At 41.3% G+C, this 24649-nt stretch overlaps 1 protein-coding gene across 1 annotated transcript in view; it reads left to right on the top strand.

The window, feature by feature from the left end:
- The window catches only part of LOC140463377 (solute carrier family 2, facilitated glucose transporter member 5-like), a 56257-nt gene that overhangs the window by 3916 nt on the left and 27692 nt on the right, over positions 1 to 24649 (top strand). The window contains exons 3-4 of the mRNA XM_072557242.1: positions 2325 to 2411; positions 18199 to 18297. Coding sequence (XP_072413343.1) covers positions 2361 to 2411; positions 18199 to 18297 — 150 coding nt within the window. The 5' untranslated portion in view covers positions 2325 to 2360. The remainder of the gene's footprint in view (positions 1 to 2324; positions 2412 to 18198; positions 18298 to 24649) is intronic.

Below are 24649 nucleotides of genomic sequence, written 5' to 3'. Positions count from 1 at the left end.
TGGAAGGGAATAGTAAAGATTTCTAAGCATAAGATGAAAACGAATCATCAGGGAGAGAGTAGAACACACTAAAATGAAAAGATCTACCTGCGGAGAATGAAGTTTTGTTGGAATGATTTTGTATTGGATTTTACGAATGATGGTAGAATGTAGATGCACAAGGGAATATTATGATTGTTTTAGATATTAAAGGTTCTACATAAATATAAGTTGTGCAAACAATCATTAGAGAGCACCGATGAAGGAAACAATCATTCTGAGAAAATAAGTAAAACCCGAGCTGATGAAAAGTCAGAGGAGAAACAAGTGAGACTATGACAACAATTTTTCAATCCTCCTTAAACATGTAAAATGTGCCACAGGATTTTTAAAAAGCCAACTAAACACCTTTGTTCAAGAAGGTGTTGTACTAAATTAAAATTTTTTTTATTACTCATTGATAAGAATTGGGTGTTGTTGTCAAGGTCAGCACTTAGTTCCCACACTAAGTGCCTTTAACTGAATAGTTTGCTAGGGCAATATTGGCAGTAGTTAAGAGTCAACTGCTTTGCCATGAGTCTAGAGACACATGTTGGTCAGATTGAGTAAAGTTGACAGATTTCCTTCTGAAAAAGACACCATCAAACTAGATGGATTTTTATGACAGTAGTTTAGAAGAATGAAAAGTCATTTTATTGAGAAGTACTCACCTCTTAAGGTGAATACTTGGTAAATGTCAGGAGGCAATATCTATTGGCTGTGGAGACGAGGACGAGGGAGCAGTCTCAGAATGATGGATTAACTATTTAAGACTGACATAACACTCAAAGTGTTGAAGAACTTTGGAGTTCTCTACCCGAGAGAGCAGCAACTGTTCCAACAATCGAACATGTTCAAGATAGAGGCTGATGGATTTTTGGAATATGTAGGGAGCCAACGGATGTGGATTATAATGCAGGAAGATTACCTTGAGATAGAAGATTACGCACACTCTTATTGGATTATAAATTCTGTCATGCAGAAAGCATCACTTCTAAGCTTCACAGAAAACTCTTACAATTTAAACTGGCAATTAACATTTTGGACCTCTCATTAGAATGACAATCAGTGGTGTTACCAGATTCATTACATTAGTTACAGGTACAGTTATAGTCCCATTAGAAAGGTTTACTTGAAATCTTACAATGCAGCATCTTTTGTTTATTCCATTAGTTTTTTTGAAATTGAATGGAGATGGGGGGAATCAGTCTTGGGAAAAAGAACAATATATTCAGTGTCAAGAGATGGGAGAATGTCTTCACACAGACGGTGGTCAATCTTTGGAAATTTCTACCCCCCAACCCCACAGGATTGTAGAGGTCAGTCATTGAGTATGTTCAAGATGGAGATCAATAATTTTCTAGATTGCAACATTTAAAAGGCATCTGGATGCATATATGAATAGGAAGGGTTTGGAGGGATATGGGCCAGGTGACGGCAGGTGGGATTAGATTGGGTTGGGGTATCTGGTCAACATGGAAGTCCATGGACCGAAGGGTCTGTTTCCGTGCTGTACATCTCTATGACTCCTCAAGGGGCAACTTTTTCACTCAGAGGGTGGTGCGTATCTGGAACAAGCTGCCAGAGGAATTGTTAGAGGCTGGTACAATTACAGCATTTAAAACAGATTTGAACAGGTTCATGGAAAGGAAAGGCTTTGAGGGATGTGGGCCAAATGCTGGCAAATGGAACTGGATCAGTTTAGACCATCTGACAGCGATGGACGAGTTGGACCAAAGGGTCTGTTTCTGTGCTGTACAACTCTATGACTTTAATTGTTCCACTAAGGGCTGATAATATATGACCATTTCCTCCTTAAGCTGAGGCAACACACAATAATTAGGCACATTGGAGACATAATTCTAGGGACCACCGCTGTTTGATTGCGCGAGCTTTGCCCAGATTTAGTCCGATTTATGTAATATTAAGTTTTGCAACGTCAGTTATAATGGTTAAGAAGCAAAGTATTTCATCCCCTCGATGTGGGTGAACTTTTACACAAAGGAGGAAACTCTACGGTGGAATCTCCATTATTCTAGCTAAAATTCAACATTCCTTCTTTGTCTGTGCTGCTAACGTGATACCGACCAGCGATCTCGCCCCCTGCACCTCTGCAGCTTCCCTCTGTCACAGTCACCACCAGGGTCCCGCCTTCCCCTGGGAGCACATGGTTGTCCTCCTCTGATTGACAGCCCCTTCTCACTTTCCATTGTCTGAGTGGACCGTCAATCATCTTGCTACCCGATTTCAAGTTGGATTGGGGTGGAGATTTGGGGAATTGATTGGTTTCGACTCTTGGGTTGCAGGACTGTTGAGTTTGCGGAGCGTTTTTGATTGGAACCATGGTGGAGGAAGCTTATCTCTCCGAGTCTGGCAATGAAAAAATCATCGGGGTAAGAATCAAGGCTCCGTGGAAAAATCAATCAGTTTTGTTTGCTGAAATTCTACTTCAAGTGGAAACAAATATTTTAATAATTGTTAAATGTGGATTGAATTATGTTACCTTGCTTTAACTGAGCGCACTTAAAATTTAATAACTCTTTGCAGACATAAAAAAAGTTGAGTCAAGTACTGTGCAACTTTTTTTTTAACTGACCTTTGCAGCCACTGATAACCAATAAAAGGGACGCACATTCAAAATGTGAAATTCTCAGCTGTTGGCTTGAGCACATCATTTGGGGTTAGGCTCCAGTCCAGTGCTGAGGGAGTATAGCCCTGTCAGAAGTGTCAATTTTCTAGATAAGATGTCTGCTTGTTCAGGTGGAAGTGATTATTTGCTAGAACTACTTGAAAAACGACAGAAATTTTCCTGCAGACTCAGCCACCATACCTCCCTCAATAAACACGACCAACAAAACCTGACTGTTCATTTTGCCACCTCGTCTGTCAATTTATTCTTAGTGAATTTGCCCAAATAGTAATTGAGGTGAAAGTGAGGACTGCAGAGGCTGGGAATAAGAGTCTAGATTAGAGTGGTGCTGGAAAAGCACAGCAGGTCAGACCGATCCAAGGAGCAGGAAAATCAACATTGCAGGCAAACACCCTGAGACCATTGTATTGGGGAGGCAATGGCCTGGTGGAATTTTTGCTGGGCTGTTTATCTAGAGACCCAAGTAATGTTCCAGGGATATGGGTTCAAATCCCACTACAGCAGATGGTCAAATTTGAAGAGACTAATGATGACCGTTAGGCCATTGTCAATTGTGAGGAAAAACCCATCTGGTTCACTAATGTCCTTTAGGGAGTGAAACTTCCATCCTTACCTGGTCTGGCCTACATGTGACTCCAGATCCATTGCAATGTGGCTGACTCTTAACTGTTTGTGGGCAATTAGGGATGGTCAACAAATTGCTGGCCCAGCCAGTGATGCCCACATCCTGTGAATGAATTTTTTAAAAAGCTTCAGAGTGTTTTATGGATGTTGGCAGCATCACAGTAATATCACAAGCCTAGTTATCTAAAGATTCATAGAATCCCTACTATATGGAAGTAGACCATTCAGCCTTATGAGTCCACACCGACTGTCTGAAGAGCATCCCACCCAGATACACCCACGCTATAACTTTGCATTTTCCCATGGATAATCCACCTAACCTGCATATCCCTAGACACAATGGGCAAATTAGCATAGCCAATTCACCTAACATGCACACCTTTGAACTATGGGAGGAAATCAGAGTACCAAGGAGGAAGACCCACACGGGGAGAAGGTGCAAACTCTACACAGACAGTCACCAGATAGAATTGAACCGAGGTCCCTGGTGCCATAAAGCCAAAGTATTAACCAATGAGTCATCATGCCACCCCAGGCTAGGCTAATGATCTGAGATATATAATGCAGCTGGTGCAATTTAAATTAAATTGATAAAACCTGGTATAGAAAGCTAGCCTCAGTAATGGTGACCATGAAACTGTCATCTGTTATTATTTTTTAAAAGGCATCTAGTTCACGGATGTCCTTTGGACAAATCTGCTGTCCTTGCTTGGTCGAACATGCAATTGCACAGTAATGTGGCTGACAATGGACTACCCTCGGAAATGGGGCTGCTGTATTTAAGGGTGATTAGGGAATGGTAAACATGGCCACATCCCACAACACCTGGACTCTCTGTGCCACCGCATGTTGACCTTGAAGTGGTTACAGGGGTGGGTAGAGACTGTTACACACTTTCTGGAATGTGCCTTTGCTCAGGACGCCTGGAGAAAGATGCAGTGGTTCTTGGTGAGGTTCGTCCTGAGCAGCTCTGTGACGTGGGACTCTGTCTGTTCCCCAGAATGCACACAGAGACAAATATTGATGTGCCTGGAGGACCATCAACTCGATGAAAGATGATCTTTGGTCTGCCTGAAATTTGTTGGTCTTCAAGAGCAAGGAGTTAACCTCAAGTGTTGTAGACTGGCACATTCCAAGGTCCAGGACAACATGCTGAAGGATGCACTTAAAGTTGGGGCAGCTGATGTCACGGCACAGTGGGGAAAGACCATTGTCTGAGCTCTTCCTGGGAGTCTGGTCAGTTATCAGACAGTCCCAGTGCCTCAAATAAGTGTAAATATAGTCTCATATAAGTAAGAAATGCCTTTAGAGGTTTGTTTGTTGGATAGAGTCAAACTCCAATGTTTTTTCTGATGTTTATTTCTTCATATGCTACTGTACAGAGCCAAACTGCTTTAGTGACTATGTATATAAAGATATTTTTATGAATAAATTATACTTTTGAACTATAATAAAAAATAAAATAATATGTGAGGGAATGGGGTCAGACACTGTGTACATAGATCAGGTTTGTGATTATTTCAAAAAACAAAATTGGCTGATATGTTTAGGACTATTCTTGACATTTATCTGATGCATTCTCAGCATCCTCTGCAATGTATAAGGATGACCTTTATGTGTGTTAAATCTCTGGGAAACTGACAGTAAGCTGCAATGGACTGAGTGAGTGCAGAAAGAATGTAGCTTTCTGGCTGTATTTGTAATGACTGAATGAGGTTGTTCACTTACGCTGCTTCTGACTTCACAGAAATGTATGTGACTCAAAGCAGATAAGAAACTAGATAGTGATTGAATGTTTATTGGTGAAGAAAGAATAGTTTGTCATGTACGTAAAGGACCACAGTGTTCAATTACTTTATCTGCTTGTTCATTTGTTCACTCATCAGTGTAGCCAACATGAGTTTCAGCTACTTCATATGCAACTATCCATCATGAGGTGATAATCATAAAGCTATGCTGAGCATCTGTGGGTTAGGCATCACTTGGTATGGCTCAGGAACCCACTCTGGCCTGCAGGTTCTGCCACATTTGTTGACAGGATGACTGAGAAGGCGCACAGTCTGCCAACGCTGCTTTCTCTGGGCTCTCTTCTAGGCCAGTTGAACTTCCTATTCACCTCTTCCAATGTAACTTCCAACCAGTCAGTCAATCCCCAGAGGTCACAGCTGTCAGCAACTATTTCCCAGTTGTTAACATGAATGCCTGGCATGATCATGTCTCACTTGCAGGTGTCCTTGTAGCAGGGACATAGACATCCAGGACGTTGTTACTCAGTGACGACTTCTACATTCAGAAGGTCTTTGGGGTTACGAACTCAAACATGCAGAATTGGCACTCCTGCAGGATTAGCAGGAACCTCTCTATCTCTGCTGGGAGGATAAGCCTGACATAAAGTTTGGCACTCTATACAAGAATAAGGCTATCTGTAATAATTGCAACAACTATCAAGGCAAGTTCATGATGAGCATCATGGAAAACAATTTGTCTGTCTTAGCCAGGGTCTGTAGTTTAACAAGGACGAATGCATTCCGGCCTAAAACATCGATTTTTCCTGCTCTTTGGATGCTGCCTGACCTGCTGTGCTTTTCAAGCAACACACTCTCAACTCTGAATGCATTTACCCCTGAGTCCCAGTGTGGTTTCAAACTGCAAGATCGCAATTGTATGCTCTTTAGTCCGGCAGCTGCACAAAACTACCATGAACAAGGAAACCACAACATATTGGCTTCATTAATCTGACCAAGGCATTTGAACATGTGAGCAGAGTCAGACTGTTTTAACTGTTGAGAAAATTGGCAGCCCTAAGAAGCTGCTCATCGTGATACCATCTATCCATAACAATATGATGATGTCAGCTCATCACTACCTTCTCAATGGCAACTAGGGGTGGGCAATAAGTGCTGGCCCAACTAGACAACATGCACACCCTTTGAATGAATAAAAAACATGCAATGATGGGGTAATATCATAAAACCTCGAGATCTACAGTAGGGGCTAACAGGGCTATGTTCTGGCATCAACACTCTTTTGTTTATTCTTCACGTTGCTGTTGTCATATGCCTTCAGGTCACCAACCTGAGGGTATCTACTTACAGACTAGAACTGACCAAGATCCAGGTTTATAGTGCACCAAGTCCTCACCAGAATATTACACTGTAATGGTCTCAGCTAAAACAAACCGTCAGTAAACATCCTTGGGTATTACAATAAAGAGATGTTATTGCAGTCAGGGGAGTGACTTTTTGGTATTCTTGCTAGGTCCATCAGACTCCATCTCACTCCATGGTTATAAGAGGCTTTTTACTTGCTTCAATCTTTCTTCACTCTATTACCTTTTCTTTTCTCGCGTTACCCTTTCAACCCTTTTCTACCTGTCTTTTCATTAATCATTCAAGGAATGTGGGTATCCCTAGCAAGACGAGAATTTCTTGCCTATCTCTAGCTGCCCTGGAGACTGTGCCCCAATGTTCTAGGTTCCTCTGGCAGGAGAAGCCATGTCTCAAGTATTGACCTTGTAAAATCTATTTTGCTTCTAGTATGCTTCAATAAGATCACTCTCATTCATACAGACTGATCATAGGAAAACCATTTCATGCCAAGAGCCAATCTAGTGAACCTTCACTCTGATATCTCCAAGGCAAATGTATCATTACTTAAGTATGGAGACCAAGACTGCACACAGTATTCTAGATGTGGTCTCACCAAAATCTCTCACAGTTGTAGCATAACTTCTTTATTCTTGAACTCCAGAAGTCTTAAAATAAAGTTGTTTTTCTTAAAAATTCTACTTTTCTACTCTGAAGAAAATTGAATAACTTTATACTTCCACAAACTCCATTCCATATGCTATCTGAGGTTAAAACAATGACTGCAGATGCTGGAAACCAGATTCTGGATTAGTGGTGCTGGAAGAGCACAGCAGTTCAGGCAGCATCCAAGTAGCTTCGAAATCGACATTTCGGGCAAAAGCCCTTCATCAGGAATAAAGGCAGTGAGCCTGAAGCGTGGAGAGATAAGCTAGAGGAGGGTGGAGGTGGGGAGAGAGTAGCATAGAGTACAGTGGGGGAGGGGATGAGCTATCTGAGGTTGCCCACTCTCTTAACAGGTCTATATCTCTTTGAAGTCTCCTTGTATTCTTTGTACAGTTAGTGTGACCATCTAACTTCTCATCAGGGCAAATTTGACTCATTGCTATTTAATATAGATATATATTAGTATAGTTGGCAAATAGATGATTCTTGTGGCAGTCAACTAATTGCAGTCTGCAAACTTGAAAATGGATCATTTATCCTTACCCTTATTTCTTATCCAGTAATGATCCATTATCCATGTCAAATATTACCCTGGATTGTCCTTAATGATGTAAAGTCTCTTGTAAGTCGTCGGAGCTGTATTCATCCAGGCAAATGGAGAGAACTCCATCACACTCATGACTTGAGCCTTGTAGATAGTGGACCGGTTGTGGGGAGTCAGGCGGTAAGTTACCCAGCACAGAATTCCCAACATCTGATCTGCTTTTGTAACCACAATTTTTATATGCCTGGTTCAGTTCAGTTTCTGGTCAGTAGTAATTGCAAACTAATAATGTCAGGGAATTTACTGATGTTCATTGAAATTAAATCCGCATTTGTTGGAGATGGCCATTGTTTGGCCAATAAGTGGGGGAAATGTTAATTGCCACTTATCAGCCAAAGCTTAATGTTCTCCAGTTCTTGCTTCATTTGAACGTAGACTGCTTCATTGTCTAAGAAATTTCGAAGGGTGTTGATCATTGTGCAATCAGCAAACATCCCCATTTCTTACCTTATGATAGAAGGCGGGTCATTGATGAAGCATTTGAAGATTGTCGGTCTACAACATTACCCTGAGGTGATTGACGTTCAATAACCAGACCCATCTCCCTTAGTGGTAGGCATGATTCCAACTAGTGGAGAGAAATTGTCCCCTGATTCCCAACTTCACTGTGGGTCTTTGATGCTACACCCGAATTAAATGAAGTTAAAGGACCAAAACTACAATGAAGCCAGGAACTGGTGGAACCCAATCTGGGTGTAAGTGACTAAGTTTTTGGTCAATAAATTGGTTAGGTACTGGTCAATTACACCTTCCATCATTTTGCTGATGATTGGAGAAGACTGGTAGGGCAGTAGATGGCCAAGGTGGATTTGTTCTGCTTTCTGTGGACAATTCCCACATTGATGGGTAGTTACCAGTGTTGTAGCTGTTCTGGAATAACTCGGTACAACTTATTCTTGGAGTACATGCCTTCAGTCCTAGTGCTGGAATGTTGTCAGGGACTATGACCTTTGCAAAATTCAGCATCTTCAACCATGGAGTGAATTAAATTGGCTGAAGATACAGAGTAAATCTCCCATCCCCATCAAACACTCCCAGGTCAGTTCCAGCATGGGACTGGATACAGTGAAAATCTCTCTCTATACTGTCCCCATCAAACTGTTTCAGGCTAATGTATCAGAGAGTACTTTGTCCATCAATCTGAGCTTCTAACTTTATTTTTCTTTGTTTCAAATAACAACATTTTCTTTTGTGAGAGTAGAATGCAGAAAGTGAGTTCTTGCTCAGGACAAAATCTTCAGATTATAAAACTCTGTCTAGATTCTTTTAAGGATTGAAGTTGTGTGGGAACGAGAGGGTTTGGGAAATAGCAGATGTGGTATGTGAATTCATCATATCATGTCAGGCTGGTTGTGGAATCTGATAACATATGTGTAGGTCAATAAAGCATCTGTCACACTAGAAACTGAAAGCACAAAATGACTACAGGGAGCCTGGACCAGATGGGATACACCCTAGAATTCCTTGTGGAAAGGAGGGAGGGAACTATCTGAAACTTGGATTAATATTTCACTTAGTCTCATCACATCCTCAGGGCTGGAGAGTGACTCCTCTACAGTCACCAGATTCAACCATAAGTACTGAATCTTAAACCCACAATGGCTGATCAGTGAATCAAACATCTGCATCGAGGGGATGATGGAGTGATGCATATGTCTTTCTTTCTTCTCCACTTTTACGCTCTGCTTTTCACATGTGCCACTGTTCTGCCTCTCGGTGTCTTGCAGCTCCCTCACTCAGATTATCTTCTGGTAGACACTGCTTCATGCTTCAGCCTTCAGATGTAAATATCAACCAGCAATTCAACCAGTCACAGTAACTCTCAGCTCCTTAAGCCTGCTCAACATTCAATCATAATCATTTCTTTTTCTATGTGAAGTTTTCAAACAGCATCTTACTTTTTTTTTTAGTGCTTTTGCTGTTGTAAAACATCCTAAGACGCTTTAAACAAAACTCAGCAGAGCCACATATGGAGATACTGAGATAGGTGACCAAAGGCTTGGTCAAAGAGTTAGATTTTAAGGCACTTCTTAAAGGAAAGTTCTTAAATTCTCATATCATCTCATCAGATTCCTCTATTGCCTCACCCCCTCCCCATAACTTTCTTCAGCTCTATATTCCTCGGAGTTATCTGAAATCTTCCACTCTGCCCTGATGTGCATTCCTGATTTTAGCTAAGCCTTCAGTGATAGCTATGCTATCTGCTATCTGGGTCTTGTAATTCCCTCCCTAAACCTCATCACAACCCCATTCCTCAAAATGCTCAATCACCAAATGTGGCACCTCAGTAGCACATTTTATTTCCGAAACACCAATGTGAAATGCCTTTGAACATTTTCAGTAAGTTAGAAGCATTTTATCAATGCAAGTTTTTGTTGTTGAACCACATAATGGGTGGCATATGAATAGGAGTAGACAATTCAGCCCCTTGAGCTCCACCATTTCATGCAACCATGGCTGACCTCATCTCAGACTCAACTCCACTTTCCTGCCCGCTCCCCATAAGAGTTTGGGATTTAGAAAGGAAAAGAGTAAGTCAATTGAGCATTGGTCCTTACAGAGTGAAAATAGGGAGTTGATAGTAGATAATAAGGAAATTAAATATAAAAACAATTTTTTTTTCTGTCTTCACTATAGAGGATACAAAAAACATTCCGGTGATATAATGGGAGAGAGAAACTTGGCAAAATTACAGTCCCAAGGGAAGAGTACCAACCAAACTAATGGAGCTGTGAGCTGACAAGACTATGGATTCAAATGGACTTCATCCCTGGATCTCAAAGGAGATGATCATAAATGAGTTGGTGTTCAAAGTTAATGGAGGTGTGCACAGTGCAGCAGGATATTGCAGGTTACAGAGGGAGACAGATAAGGTGCAAGAGCTGAGCTGAGAGGTGGAAAATGGAGTTTAATGTAGAAAGGTGTGAGATGATTCACTTTGGAAGGAATAACAGGAAAACAGAGTACTGGACTAATGGTAAGATTCTTGATAGTGTGGATGAGCAGAGAGATCTTGTTGTCTATGTGCATAGATCCCTGAAAGTTGCTACCCAGGTTGATAACATTGTTAAGAAGACGTATGGTGTGTTAGCTTTTATTGGTAGAGGGATTCAGTTTTGAATCCATGAGGTCATGTTGCAGCTGTACAAAACTCTGGTGCAGCCACACTTGGAGTATTGTATAGCACTTCTGGTTGCTACATTATAGGAAGGATATGGAAGCATTGGAAACTGTGCAGAGGAGGTTTACTCGGATGTTGCCTTTTATGGAGATAAGGCCTTATGAGGAAAGGCTGAGGGACTCGAGGCTGTTTTCTTTAGAGAGAAGAAGGTTAAGAGATGACTTATTAGAGACATACAAGATGATAGGATGGACAGTGAGAGCCTTTTTCCTCAGATGGCAATGGTTAACACGAGGGTACATAACTTTAAATTGAGGGATGATAGATGTAGTACAGATGTCAGAGGTAGGTTCTTTACTCAAAGGGTAGTAAGGTTGTGGAATGCCCAGCCTGCAACAATAGTAGACTCACCAACTTTAAAGGCGTTTAAATGGTCATTAGATAAATGTATGGATGATAATGGAATAGTGTAGGTTTGATGGGCTTCAGATTGGTTTTACAGGTCAGCGCAACATCAAGGGCCGAGGTACTTGTACTGTGCTGTAATGTTCTATGTTCCATGTTTGTAAAATCATGAGGAGTTTGGATGAGGTGAATGGCAGATGTCCTTTCCCTCGGATGGGAAATTTCATGACTATGGGGCATATTTATAAGGTGAGAAGAGAAAGATTTTAAAAAGACATGAGGAGAAATGTTTTTATACAGATAATTGTTCATTTGTGGAATGAACTTCCAGAGGATGTGGTGGTACAGTTACAACATTTAAAAGACATTTAGATAAGTCCTGTACGTGGGCCAAGGATATGGGCCAAGCGCAGGCAGGTGGGACTAGTCTAGTTTGGGATTATGGTCAGCATTAACTGGTTGGACCAAAAGGTCTGTTTCCATGTTGTATGCCTCTGTGATTGTATGACTGTATTTTGACCATACTGCTGTGAAAAGTATGCTGAAAAGTTTTATAAGTCGTCCCACGACATCAATGATAGATGTCATACATAGTCTTAATTTTACTTTTTAAATTATTAAGTTCATTTAAATTAAGTTCATCACAGTTGAGTTAACTGCTTCTGAAATTAGAGAAAGCAGATTTCAGAACAAGAGAATACCCTGAAAACTTCAAGCCACTAGATACTGGGCCAGAGGCCTCTGTCAAAGAAGAGTTCCACACAGGAACAAGACTGCCACATTGGGAGACCGATACACTGGGAGACCACCACACAAGGAGACTGCCCCCCTGAAAGACCACCACCCAGGGTCGAGACTGCTTCTCTTCTCCTTCAGGTCCCTGGGCTTGGCTGCGGGCCTGGGCCTTGGCTATTCTGAGATCCCTTTGCTTCTTTACCTCATACAGACTCAGACCATCTAAATAAATGACCTCCCTATTCTTCCTTCCAAAATAAACAACCTCATAATTATTGTTGTTAAAATTCATTTGCCAATTATTTACCCAATCTGCTGGTTTATGAAGTTTCTGTAATTTGTTGCCATCCTCCTCAGTTTTTCTTTATTCATTCAGGGGAAATGGATGTCACTGGCTGGGCCAGCCTTTATTGTTCATCCCTAGTTGTCATTGAAAAGGTGGTGGTGAGCTGTCTTCTTAAACTGCTTCAGTCCATTTGATAGGTACACCCACCTAGGGAAGGAGTTCCAGTGACACCGAAGGGGCGGTGATATATTTCTAAGTCAGGATGCTGTTTGGCTTGGAGGGGAACTTTATTAATCTGGTCTTCCAAATCTTGTGTTATTCACAAATTTAGAAATTTTCTTTCTGATTCCAAAGTATAAATCATTAATGTAAATTGTAAACACAATGGTCCCAGCACTAATCCTTGTTGAACACCATGTCCCATCACCCGTTGCAACTCTGAGTAACTACCCTTCACTCCCAGTCTCTGCTTTCTGTCTCAGTAATCCCTCTGCCACTTGTCCCCTGATTTCATATCTGCTGACTATATTCATCAATCTATTTTGTTTATTCAATATATCCTAACTTTTAAAAAATCTATATGTACTTAGTGCCTTGCTCATCTCATTATTCAGTGTCAGTTTACTTGTACCTGGTAAATACTGAAGCAAAATAATTATTGAATTATTCTGTCATCTGTCTATCATTATCTGTGGTAATATCTTGCCTAATCTCTTAATAGATTATAAAAGGCTTTCTTTTTTAACTGATGGACTCAAACGCGTGACTACGTTATGGAAATTTCCTTGATAATTTAGCTTTCACATTCCTCTTTGCTTTCATAATTTTTGCTTCCTTCCCTCCCAAATAACTTTGTATTCTCTCTTATTCTGCACTCCTTTGCTATCTATATTTTTAGGTGTGTGTTTCTTCCCTATCTCTCAGCTGTTCCCATGTCTTTGTGCATCCACTGAATCTCACTAGTGTTTAGCTTGTTCTTTTCTTTAGTCGAGCTCTATTGAACACCATTATGTATATTTTCCATTGTTGCTCTACCTGGTTATTTCTCAATATTGCTGCCTATTTTGTTTTCCCAAATTCTATTCGTATGATCATAAAAGCCATCTTTTCTAATCTGTTTACCTGTTCGTTTTCGTCATACTTACGCCCTTCTCAATTATCACCCTAAAGTTTATTGTATTGTGGTCACTAAGTGTTCCCTGAGTTTTACTGCTTTTACCTGTTCTGATTAATTCTCCATTACTAGCCAATAGCGAATCTTCTCTTGTTCAGTTCATACATTGGGTTAGGAAGTAATCGTGGATCTCTATTTCCTTATTGCCTTTACTTAACTCTTCTGTCCAATTACTTTCAGGAAGTTGAATTCCCCTGCGATTAATATTCTACCTTTCTTTACTTTATTCCATTATTTGTCTACATTTCTTTTTCCTCCACATCCCTTCCACTATTAGGTGGTCTGTAGGCTGTGGGGTCGAGAGTGTGGTGCTGGAAAAGCACAGCAGGTCAGGCAGCATCCAAAGAGCAGGAAAATCGACGTTTCGGGCAACAGCCCTTCATCGGTCTCCAGGCTGTGCCCATTCATGTGATCGATCCTTTATCATCTTTTATATCTATTCTTATGCATTTTACTTCTGTCTCACTGATAGCTGTTTCTCTTTTCTGTCATCATGTTATGCAGAATATGCAACAGCTACACCGACTCCCCTTTTTCTACCTCTGTCTTTTCTATATATGTTATTCTGCAATGCTTAATTTTCTATTATTGTGTCTCTATAATTCCTACTCTGTCTCAACACTCTAGCATCTTGCTTTTGTAAGGATTCTGTGCGCATTGCTACATAGACATTTCAACTTATAGTAAATAAGATTTCACTTCCTTTTGCATTTTAAATATCTTTTTAGGCTACCATTCAATCACATTTATTCCTTCAACATCAATTTCTCCCTTACTTAGTTGTTTCCCTATGTTCTCCTGCCCTGTTGTGTTATATTCAGGCTGCTTCTGTTTATTGTAGATCCCATGCAATTGATGTCCCACCACAGTCTTTCTTCTTCTTTTCCAGTCCCTCAGGATGTGTGGGGTGGGGTGGGAGACTTCACTTCATAGAATCCCTACAGTGTGGAAGCAGGCCATTTAGCCCAAATTCCAAACAGTATTCCACCTACACTCACCCCCTACCCTATCCCTGTAACCCTGCATTCCCCATGGCTAATCCACGTAGCCTGTACATCCTTTGACACTATGTACAATTTAGCATGGCCAATCCACCTGACCTGCACATCTTTGGACTGTGGGAGCAAACTGGAGCACCTGGAGGAAACCCACGCAGACATAGGGAGAATATGCAAACTCCACACAGTCACCTGATACTTAAATTTACCAGTCCCCTCAGGTGGGAATAAAAGATTCAAATCCAATATTGTAAATTATAACAAGGAAGTTCTCCCTCATATCCTGGCCAATACTTTTCTCTCAGTAAACACCACAAAGTTAGTTGGATTGTTATTTGTGGGATTATGCAGTGCATATTCTGGCTCCTCTGATTTCTAGCTCCCAACTGTGCCTACGTTTGACAAAATACTGAGTGGTCATATAGTCACTATAGAAATGTAAGTTTTGCATCTTTCATTGTCTTTTTCTGATTCCTGTTTCTGTTAGTTTCTGTCTCTCTCTGTCCCATATGTATGCATTCTTCTCCCACTCCCTCACCCAGGGATTATTCACTGTCTTGCCCTGTTCCAGAATCAATAAGTAATCCTCTCCACGATGAAGCTGCTGTTAGTTTGCTCTGTGTACATTCATCTGTAATAAAAGAAAGAGTCTCTTGTAAACTCTGATGCTAAATCTGTAAAGCATTGGAAGGAAATAGTTTGGAATTGGAAATCAGATAATTACATTTTTTTGTCTCAATGTATACCCAGCAGTGACTATCAACCTTGTGAGAATGCATCAGACAGGGGAGAGAGGAAGTGGGTGATTTCATTTCTCCTCTCAGGGTACAGATTTAAAGACTGTGTACTTAACTAACTAGCAATTCCTCAGTTTCTGAATACAAGAACAGCAGGAGGACATTCAGACCCTCAAGCTTGTTCTCTTATTCATTTAGTGTGCAGCTGATATGGATCCAAATACTAAAACTCACCTGCGTTCCAGAACTCGGAATGCTCCTTCCCAACAAACATCAATTTCCACTTTCAACTGATCCCTGACTTTGTCAGCTTTTTGAGTAGACTTTCAGATTTCCACTCCCCATTGTGTGAGGAAGTACTTCCTGAAACCACCCCTGAATTACCTTGCTCAAATTTTAAGGTGATACTGTCTTGTGCTGAGCAAAGATATGCAAACATGGATACAGTGTGTTTTCACTAACCTTTGCGTGCAAACATAACTAGAAAGAATTCAGAAAAGATTTACAAAGATGTTGCCAGGGCTGAAGTGTTTTCCATAAAGCATTGAGGGCTGAGGGGTGACCTTTTAGAAATTTATAAAATCATGACTGACATAGATAGGATGTCATAACTTGGAGATGCCAGTGTTGGACTGGGGTGTACAAAGTTAAAAATCACACAACACCAGGTTATAGTCCAACAGGTTTAATTGGAAGCACACTAGCTTTCGGAGCGACGCTCCTTCATCAGGTGATAGACTATCACCTGATGAAGGAACAATCACCTGATGAAGGAGCGTCGCTCCGAAAGCTAGTGTGCTTCCAATTAAACCTGTTGGACTATAACCTGGTGTTGTGTGATTTTTAACTTCATAGATAGGATGAATAGCTAAAGTCTTTTGCCCAGGTTAAGAGTCCAAAACTAGAGGGCATAGGTTTAAGGTGACAGGGGAAAGATTTAAAAGGGATCTAATGAGCAACATTTTCACCTAGAAGATGGTGGATGTATGAAATGAACTGTCAGAGAACATTTAACAGGCATCTAGATGGATATATGAATAGGACACGTACATACACACAAACACACCTTTCACATCTCTTCCTTATTAGTATTTTAAAGTCTCCTACAGTAAATTCTAAATCTGTGAAAATCTGTTTCTTTTCTGTTCCATCAATCTCTCGCTCTTTTTAAGCAAATTCATTCTTCATTTGCAAACAATAATTTAAGAAATTTTGAACTTCTTCAGTCTTTCTCTCCACATATTCTCACCCCATTTCTCTCTCTTTTACTGTATGCCCCTCATTCAATTCCTCTGTTTATTTTCTCATTCTTCGCTGTTTCTCTCTGTTTCTATTTCTCTCATCATCTTCCTCCCTATTTAAGTGTGTTCGCATCTCTCTCTGTCCATTGGCTTTTCCCTCTCTCCCTTTCTCATTGTCTCCATTTATTTATCTTCTTCTCTGCTGCTTCTTCAACTGTTTCAGCATTTTCTTCTTTATTTCCCCGTTCCTCTCCTTGAGAATTTACTTCACCCTAACCACGTGTTATAGGAGGCAGTAAAAATGATGTAGTCTGCATGTGTTTGGTAATAGGTGTTAGGGGATACATTCTGTATAGAATAATGGAGAAGTCAAAGGGAGTTACGGACTATATAATACAGTCTAGAGGATGGGACTGTGTCATAAACTACATAACACTAGGTAAGCATATTCTGCTCTCTCTGTAGCAAGACTTCCAGTTTCTGTAAACAATTCCCCGCTCATTGTGTGGGTTCTTCTTGGCACTGCCCTGCAATCTTAAACTCAACTTCTGCTCTTTTCATTTCAAATCCCTTCTCAATCTCAAATGTATCAAATGCTCTGCCAGGCTGTGATTCCACGTGCACTAAATCAGCCAATACCTCACTGCATTATGTTGTGCTTTAAGCCCATAATTGCTACATGCTACAGTGAGGTACCAGTCAGGAGTATCTCAGGCTGTGGGTGCCTGCATGTACACTGTTCCTGAGGCTATTTATCACCAAGTAAGGCTCTTAATATTCTGGGGGTGGCACTGCTGCCTCACAACACCAGGGCCCCGGGTGACTGTCTGTGTGGGGTTTGCACATTCTCCCCGTGTCTGCCTGGATTTCCTCCGGGTGCTCTGGTTTCCTCTCACAATCCAAAAGATGTGCATGTTAAATTGGCCATGTTAAATTGCCTGTAGTGTTAGGTGCATTAGTCAGGCGTAAATATAGGGTAGGGGAATGGGTCTGGGTGAGTTACTCTTCAGAGGGTCGGTATGTACTTGTTGGCCAAAGGGCCTGTTTCCATACTGTAGGGAATCTAATGTAATCTAATCTGTAACTCTCTTTCCCTTATACTGCATAAAGGGCTCTCAAATACAGCTCTCCAAAGCTCTCCTCTCCAAAGTGACCTGTCTCGTCACATGCTCATTCTATACAGATGTTGGCTCAGGGAGGTCGATTGGCCCCAGAACTGAGATCTCTGCTCTCACATACACTTCTTGAAAGTGGCCTTGCAATCTGATACACCTACCTCAAGATAGCAGGCAGACATCAGTGATACTTTTCAGGATAGACAATCAAGTGCAGAGCATTGCATCACTATCCCACTGCTACCCTTCCGATGGGACAGCTTTCCCTCAGTACTGACCCTCTGACAGTGCAGCACTCCCTCAGTACTGACCCTCCGACAGTACAGAACTCCCTCAGTACTGACCCTCTGACAGTGCAGCACTTCCTCTGTACTGACCCTCTGATAGTGCAACCCTCCCTTAGTATTGACACTCCAAATGTACAGCACTACCAAAACACTCACTACTGCATTCAAGAGCCGGTCATTGAGCTAAAGCCATGTATATTGTACATTTTGCAGCATATTCTGTAAATAGTTAGTTACTTTAGCATGATTTGAAAAGTGATACGATGGGTTATTGTTTCCTTGCTCTGCCTGTGACCCATAGACATGAAACAAAGGGAAGGACCTACAGAACTTTCCTTTCTTCATTGTCAGTGCTGACCATCTGCATAGTAGCTTCATGATACTCAGAGACAATCAACATCAGGAGTATTATGTTTTAACCTCATTGCTTTTATTTTCTGTCTTTACACAGCACTTGACGTGGCCTCTCCTGGCAGTATCCATCCTCACTTCCTTTGGTTCCTCCATGGCCTATGGCTATAACTTAGCAGTGGTGAACTCACCGGCAGAGGTGAGATAACATAATTGAGCGGGATTGCTGTGATGGACCACAGCACAGGTACAACATCATGTGGGAATGGGAGGGAGTGTGGCAAGGCATATTCGGGTACAAGGAGAGTATGGCTCTATGGCAGGGCCTAATTTTTTTTTAGATTAGATTCCCTACAGTGCGGATACAGGCCCTTGGTCCAACAAGTCCACACTGACCCTCCAAAAAAGCAACCTACCCAGACCCATTCCCCTACATTCACCCCTGACTAATGCACCTAACACTACGGGCAATTTAGCATGGCCAATTCACCTAATTGCACATCTTTGGACTGTGGGAAGAAACCGGAGCACCAGGAGGAAACCCACACAGACACGGGGAGAATGTGTAAACTCCACACAGACAGTTGCCCGAGGCGGGAATTGAACCCGGGTCCCTGGCACTGTGAGGCACTGAGCCACCGTGCCATCCAAAATGATTACTTTCGAGGGCTCCTTTTGAGAATTTCTGAATGGTTACTTTTTTATTTTTGGGGCTAATTTTTCAATCTCACTGATCCATTTATTAGTTGGTGCAGCCCATAATAATGGTTTCTTCTTTGGGTTTTATTTTCAAGTGAGGTATTTGGACTCCGATAGAAGCTGAATTAGAAGAATTCGCCAACATTCTCAATGCTCCATTAAATTTAAGCCCACAACCACTGAAGGAAAGCATTCATTTCCTACTATTAAAATTGCCATAAGATGGGCATTAGTTAAAGTCAGAAGTCACATGACACTAGGTTATAGTCCAACAGGTTTAATTGAAATCACAGGCTTTCAGAATACTGCTCCTCTGTCAGGTGAAGTGACTTCACCTGATGAAAGAGCGCTCTGAAAGCTTGTGATTTCAAATAAACCTGTTGGACTATAACCTGGTGTCATCTGACTTTGTCCACATCTACATACAAATAGCCATCACCCTAAGCACACCTTCCACAGATTGGTGCAGTCATAGCTAATTGCAATTCCACCACAAAAGCATAAAGCTAGAACAATCTAACCAAGCAGTTACTATCACAGATCTAAATCTCAGAAATAAATTTTATAATTGGCACAGTGTTTATTACAACAGCATTCACTACATTTTTCCTCTACGGTAACTTCTGAATCTTTACAGTCTTAAACTAGATATTCAACATATATTTGCATTTAGTTTATTATGCCGTATGGTTAAGTTTGCCTTGATCCCAGTTGCGTAAATATTTCTTTTTTGAGAGGTTTAAAACTGTTCTATCTCCTTTGAGCCACTCTCTCCACACTCCTTTTATCACCTCCATTGCTCCATTCCACTTTCAGGCGCCTCATTCCCTCCACTCCTATCTCTACCTGTCTTGGAGCTTCTTACTCTTAACCCTCCCCTTAGATGACCAGACATCTAAAAGGTATGGCCTTTGGCGAAAGCAGCAGAATTCCCAGCAAAATCCCCAGCTTCTGACAGAAGACACACCTCCCAACAAGCTTCACAGAATCACTGGCTAAGTTCCTGGCAAAACGTTCCCTTTCCCAACTACTAGCTGCTCCTCCTATTACAGGCTGTTTCTCCTCTTGCATTTACTGCTGATTGGTTAATTCACTGTGAACCAATCTGTGATTGGAGGAGCAGCTCCCCAAAACTTAACAAATGTGGTAGGGTGGGATGAAAGTGTATAATTTCTCTCTGGTGACCTTCATGATTAAATTTTATTTGAAGACTTTTGGGGTGAATTTGCCCACAGCCTCCATGTATTTAAGACCTGGTGGAGGGGGAGTTTGAGTGGGGTGTAGTTGGGAGGAGATGCTGATAGATGGGTGGGTGGGTGCGAGGATTGGGAGGGCATGCGAAGGTGGGAGGGTGTGGCAGATGGGGTGTGTATGTGAGTGGCAAGATTTGTGGGGATGAGAGGGTATTTGGGGGTGGATGGTGTGGGTGGGAGTGTTTGTAGAAGTTCTGGGTTAGATGGTATATTAGGGTAGGAGAGTTTGTGGGGGTGGGAGGCTGTGTGGGTTGGAAGGGTGTGTGGGGATGGGAGATTTGTATGGGAGATTGTGGGCACTGTGGCGATGAAAGTGGGTGTTGGTTATGGTTTCAGAGACAAATGGGGTGAGCTGAGTTCGGGATCAGAGAGTTAAATGTTGGATAAGTACATATACCGGAGAAACGTGTTATGTGAAAGCTGTTGGTCCCTGCGATTGTCAGGTTCAATGAGGCAGTTTGTTAAAGTTGAGAAATGTAAGTGTTGTTAAAATTTAATTCCTGGCATGTGGGTCTCACTGGTTAGGCCAACATTTATAGCCCGTAATAAAAAAGATATTGCCAGCAAAACCCAACAGTTCAGCAATCCAGCTCAGAGGAAGAGTCATAACTGATTGTATCCACAGATGCTGCCACAACGGCTGAGTTTCTCCAGCATTTTCTCATCTGAATTTCAGATTTCTAGATTTTCTGCGATATTTTGTTTTCACTTACAGCCAAACCTGAATTGCACTTGAGAAGGTGGTGGGAGCTGCCTTCTAGAACCTTTGCAGTCTTTGGAGGGTGAAGGCATTCACAATGTTGTTGGGAAGGATGTTCGGATTTTGATCTAGAATTACTCAGACATTAATATTGGACAGGCCGAGCTCATTTTCACTGGAGTTTTTGAAAAATGAGGGGTGATTTAACTGAAGTTTGTAACATCATAAATGGTCTTAACAAGGTGGGTGTGGAAAGGTTGTTTCCTCTTGTGGCTGAGTCTAGAATTAGGGGAAATTGTTTTAAAATTAGGGATCATTCTTTTTGGGACAGAGATTAGGGGAAATATTTTTCCTCGGAGGTTGTACAACTTTGGACATTTCCTCCTCAGAAAACAGTGGAGGTGGGGGTCATTGAGAATTTCTAAGAGGAGATGGATAGATTCTTGCAAGGCAGAGAAATCCAGGATTATTGGGGTGGGTGGGTGGGTGGGAATGCAGAATTTAAAAAATAAGGCCATGAGACACAGGAGCAGAAGGAAGCCATTCAGCCCGTGGAGCATGCTCTGCCATTCAGTGAGACCATGGCTGATCTGATAACCCTCAACTGCCTTTTCCCCAAAAGCCTCAGTCCCCTTACTAATTAAAAATAGGTCTATCTCAGTCTTGAATATACTTAATGACTCAGCCTCTGTCATAAACTATTCCACAGATTCATTACCCTCCGAAAGAAGAAATTCTTCCTCATCTCTGTCTTAATTGTATGACCCCTTAGTCTGGGATTATGTCCTCTGGTCCTACACATTCATACAGGGCAAACAACCTCTCCACATCTACACTATCGAATCCCCTAGCAATGTTTCAATAAGGTTGCCTCTCATTCTTCAGAATTCCAATGAGTACAGGTGCAAGATACAAAATCTCTTCTCATAACACAGTCCCTCCATACCTGGTGTCAGCTTAGTGAACCTTCTCTGAACAGCCTCCAATTCCAGTATAGTCTTCCTGCGATAAAGGGACCAAAGCTGTTCACTGTATTCCAGGTACCTGGACTTCAGTAAGATGTTGAACAAGGTTCCTCATGGTAGACTGGTTAGCAAGGCTAGATCTCATGGCATACAGGGAGAACTAGCCGTTTGGATACAGAACTGGCTCAAAGGTAGAAGACAGAGGGTGATGGTGGAGGGTTGCTTTTCAGACTGGAGGCCTGAGACCAGTGGTGTGCCACAAGGATCGATGCTGGGTCCACTGCTTTTTGTCACTTATAAAAATGACGTGGATGTAAACATAGGAGGTATAGTTAGTAAGTTTGCAGATGACACCAAAATTGGAGGTGTAGTGGACAGTGAAGAAAGTTACCTCAAAGTACAACGGGATCTTGATCAGATGGGTCAATGGGCTGAGAGTGGTAGATGGAGTTTAATTTAGATAAATGTGAGGTGCTACATTTTGGAAAGGTATATCTTATACATTTAATGGGAAGGTCCTGGGAATGTTGCTGAACAAAGAGATCTGGAGTGCAGGTTCATAGTTCCTTGAAAGTGGAGTTGCAGGTAGATAGGATAGTGAAGAAGGTGTTTGGTATGCTTGCCTTTATTGGTCAGAGCATTGAGTAAAGGGGTTAAGGGGTCATGCTGCGCCGTGCAGGACATTGTTTAGGCCATTTTTGGAATATTGTATGCAATGCTGGTTTCCCTCCTATCAGAAGGATGTCGTGAAACTTGAAAGGGTTCAGAAAAGATTTACAAGGATGTTGCCAGGATTGGAGGTATTGAGCAATAGGGAGAGGCTGAATAGGCTGGGGCTATTTTCTCTGGAGCATCGGATGCTGAGGGGTGACCTTAAGAGGTTTATAAAATCATGAGGGACATGGATAGGATAAATAAACAAGGTCTTTTCCCTGGGGAAGGGGAATCCAGAACTAGGTTTGGGTGAGAGGGGAAAGATATAAAAGGGACCTAAGGAGCAACTTTGTCACGCAGAAGGTGGTGCGTGTATGGAATGTGCTGCCAGAGGAAGTGGTGGAGGCCCTTACAATTGCAACATTTAAAAGAATCTGGATGGGTATGTGAATAGGAAGGGTTTGGAGGGATATGGGCCAATTGCTGGCAAATGGGGCTAGATTAGGTGAGGATATCTGGTAGGTGTAGACAAGTTGAACTGAAGGGTCTGTTTCTGTGCTGTACATCTTTATGACTCGATGTCGTATAACCAATGCCTTGTTGAGTTCTAGCAAGATTTCCCTATCTTTATGCTCCATCGCCATTGAATTAAAGATCAATATTCCATTTACTTTGCCTACCACTTGCATCCTACCTTTTTGGCTGAGGACTAACAAATCTCTCTGTGCTGCAGCTTCCTGCTATCTTTATCCATTTAATAACATTCAACTCTTTTATTCTTGATTCATTACATAATAATTTGGAATGTTTTATTAAGTTTTAAAATGATGTTGTTCATTCTGAAGCTAGGGTCTTAAATCTAAACAAAGGTAACTGTGGAGAAGTTACTGGATCTGGACAATACATTAAAATATTTAATGATGGACAGGCAATTGTTAATAGTTTAAATATTAATACATGATGGACAACAAACATATATTCCTTTAAAGTACAAAATATAACAGACTCACTTTCATTACAAGTCACCATGGCTAACAAAGGAAGTTAAAGATCACATTAAAGATCAAAGGAGATGGTTTATAAATTTGTCGAAAAATAGTAAACCTGAGGATTGGGAATATTTTAAAATTCAGCAGATGAGGAACACAAACTGATAAAGGGAGAATAGATTTTCATGTAAACCAGCAAGAAACATTTAAACAGACTGTAAAAACGTCTGTGTGTACATAAGAAAGAAAAGATTTGCAAAGACAAATGGAACCTACTACATACAGACTTAAGAGAATGTATAAAGGGAAATAGGGAGCTGACAGAGAAGCTTTGTGGTCATCTTCACAAAGGTAGATGAAAGAAATCTCCCAGAAATAACAGTGATCCAAGGAAGGAGTGAGAATGAGGAACTGAATGAAATAATTATTAGTAACAATAATTAGGACTAAACATAATAGTGGGACCAAAAATTAACAAATTCCTGACACTCAAAATATACTTCCCAGAGTATTGGAAGATGTAGCTATAGAGATAGCAGATGCATTCATGATCATCTTTCAAAGTTCTAAACATTTTGGAATGTTTAAACATTGAAATATTGACCTCATTATTTAAGAAAGAAAGGGGAGAGTAGACAGGGAATTATAGACCTGATAGCCTAACATCAGTAAGAGGGAAAATACTAGAATCTGTGATGAAGCATGATATAGTCATAGAGATCTATAACCCAGAAAAAGGCTCTTCAGCCCATGGCACCCAAACTGGTCAAAAAAATCCACCTAAGTATTCTAATCATATTTTAGTGCACTTGGTCCAAAGCCTTGCATGCCCTGGCATCACAAGTGATAACTGAAAACTTAGAAAATAGTTATTTGATTAGGCAAAGCCACCACTTTTGTAAAGGAAGTTGTCTTTGACAAATCTGTTGAAGGTTTTTTTCAGCCACTGGCAGAATGGATGAGGGGGAACCTGTGGATGTGGTGTGGTTAGAATTACAGAACGCTTTTGATAAGGTCCTACACAGAGATTAGTAAACAATATTAGATCACATGGAATTGGGGGGAATATAGTGGCATGGATTGCGAATTAATCAACAGATAGAAAACAGAAAGTAAGAATAAATGGGTCATTCTCTGGTTGGCAGGCTGTGGCCAGTTGGGTACCACAAGGATCACTGCCTGGGCCCCAGCTATTCACAATCCTTACCCAATGATTTGGATGTAAATGTGAATTGTGAGGATGATGCAAAGAGGCTCAAGGGAAATTAGACAGGCTGAGTGAGTGAGCAAG

This window comes from Chiloscyllium punctatum, chromosome 38 (genome assembly GCF_047496795.1).
Source record: "Chiloscyllium punctatum isolate Juve2018m chromosome 38, sChiPun1.3, whole genome shotgun sequence".
Lineage (NCBI taxonomy): Eukaryota > Metazoa > Chordata > Chondrichthyes > Orectolobiformes > Hemiscylliidae > Chiloscyllium > Chiloscyllium punctatum.
This window is presented reverse-complemented; position numbering and strand designations above follow the sequence as displayed.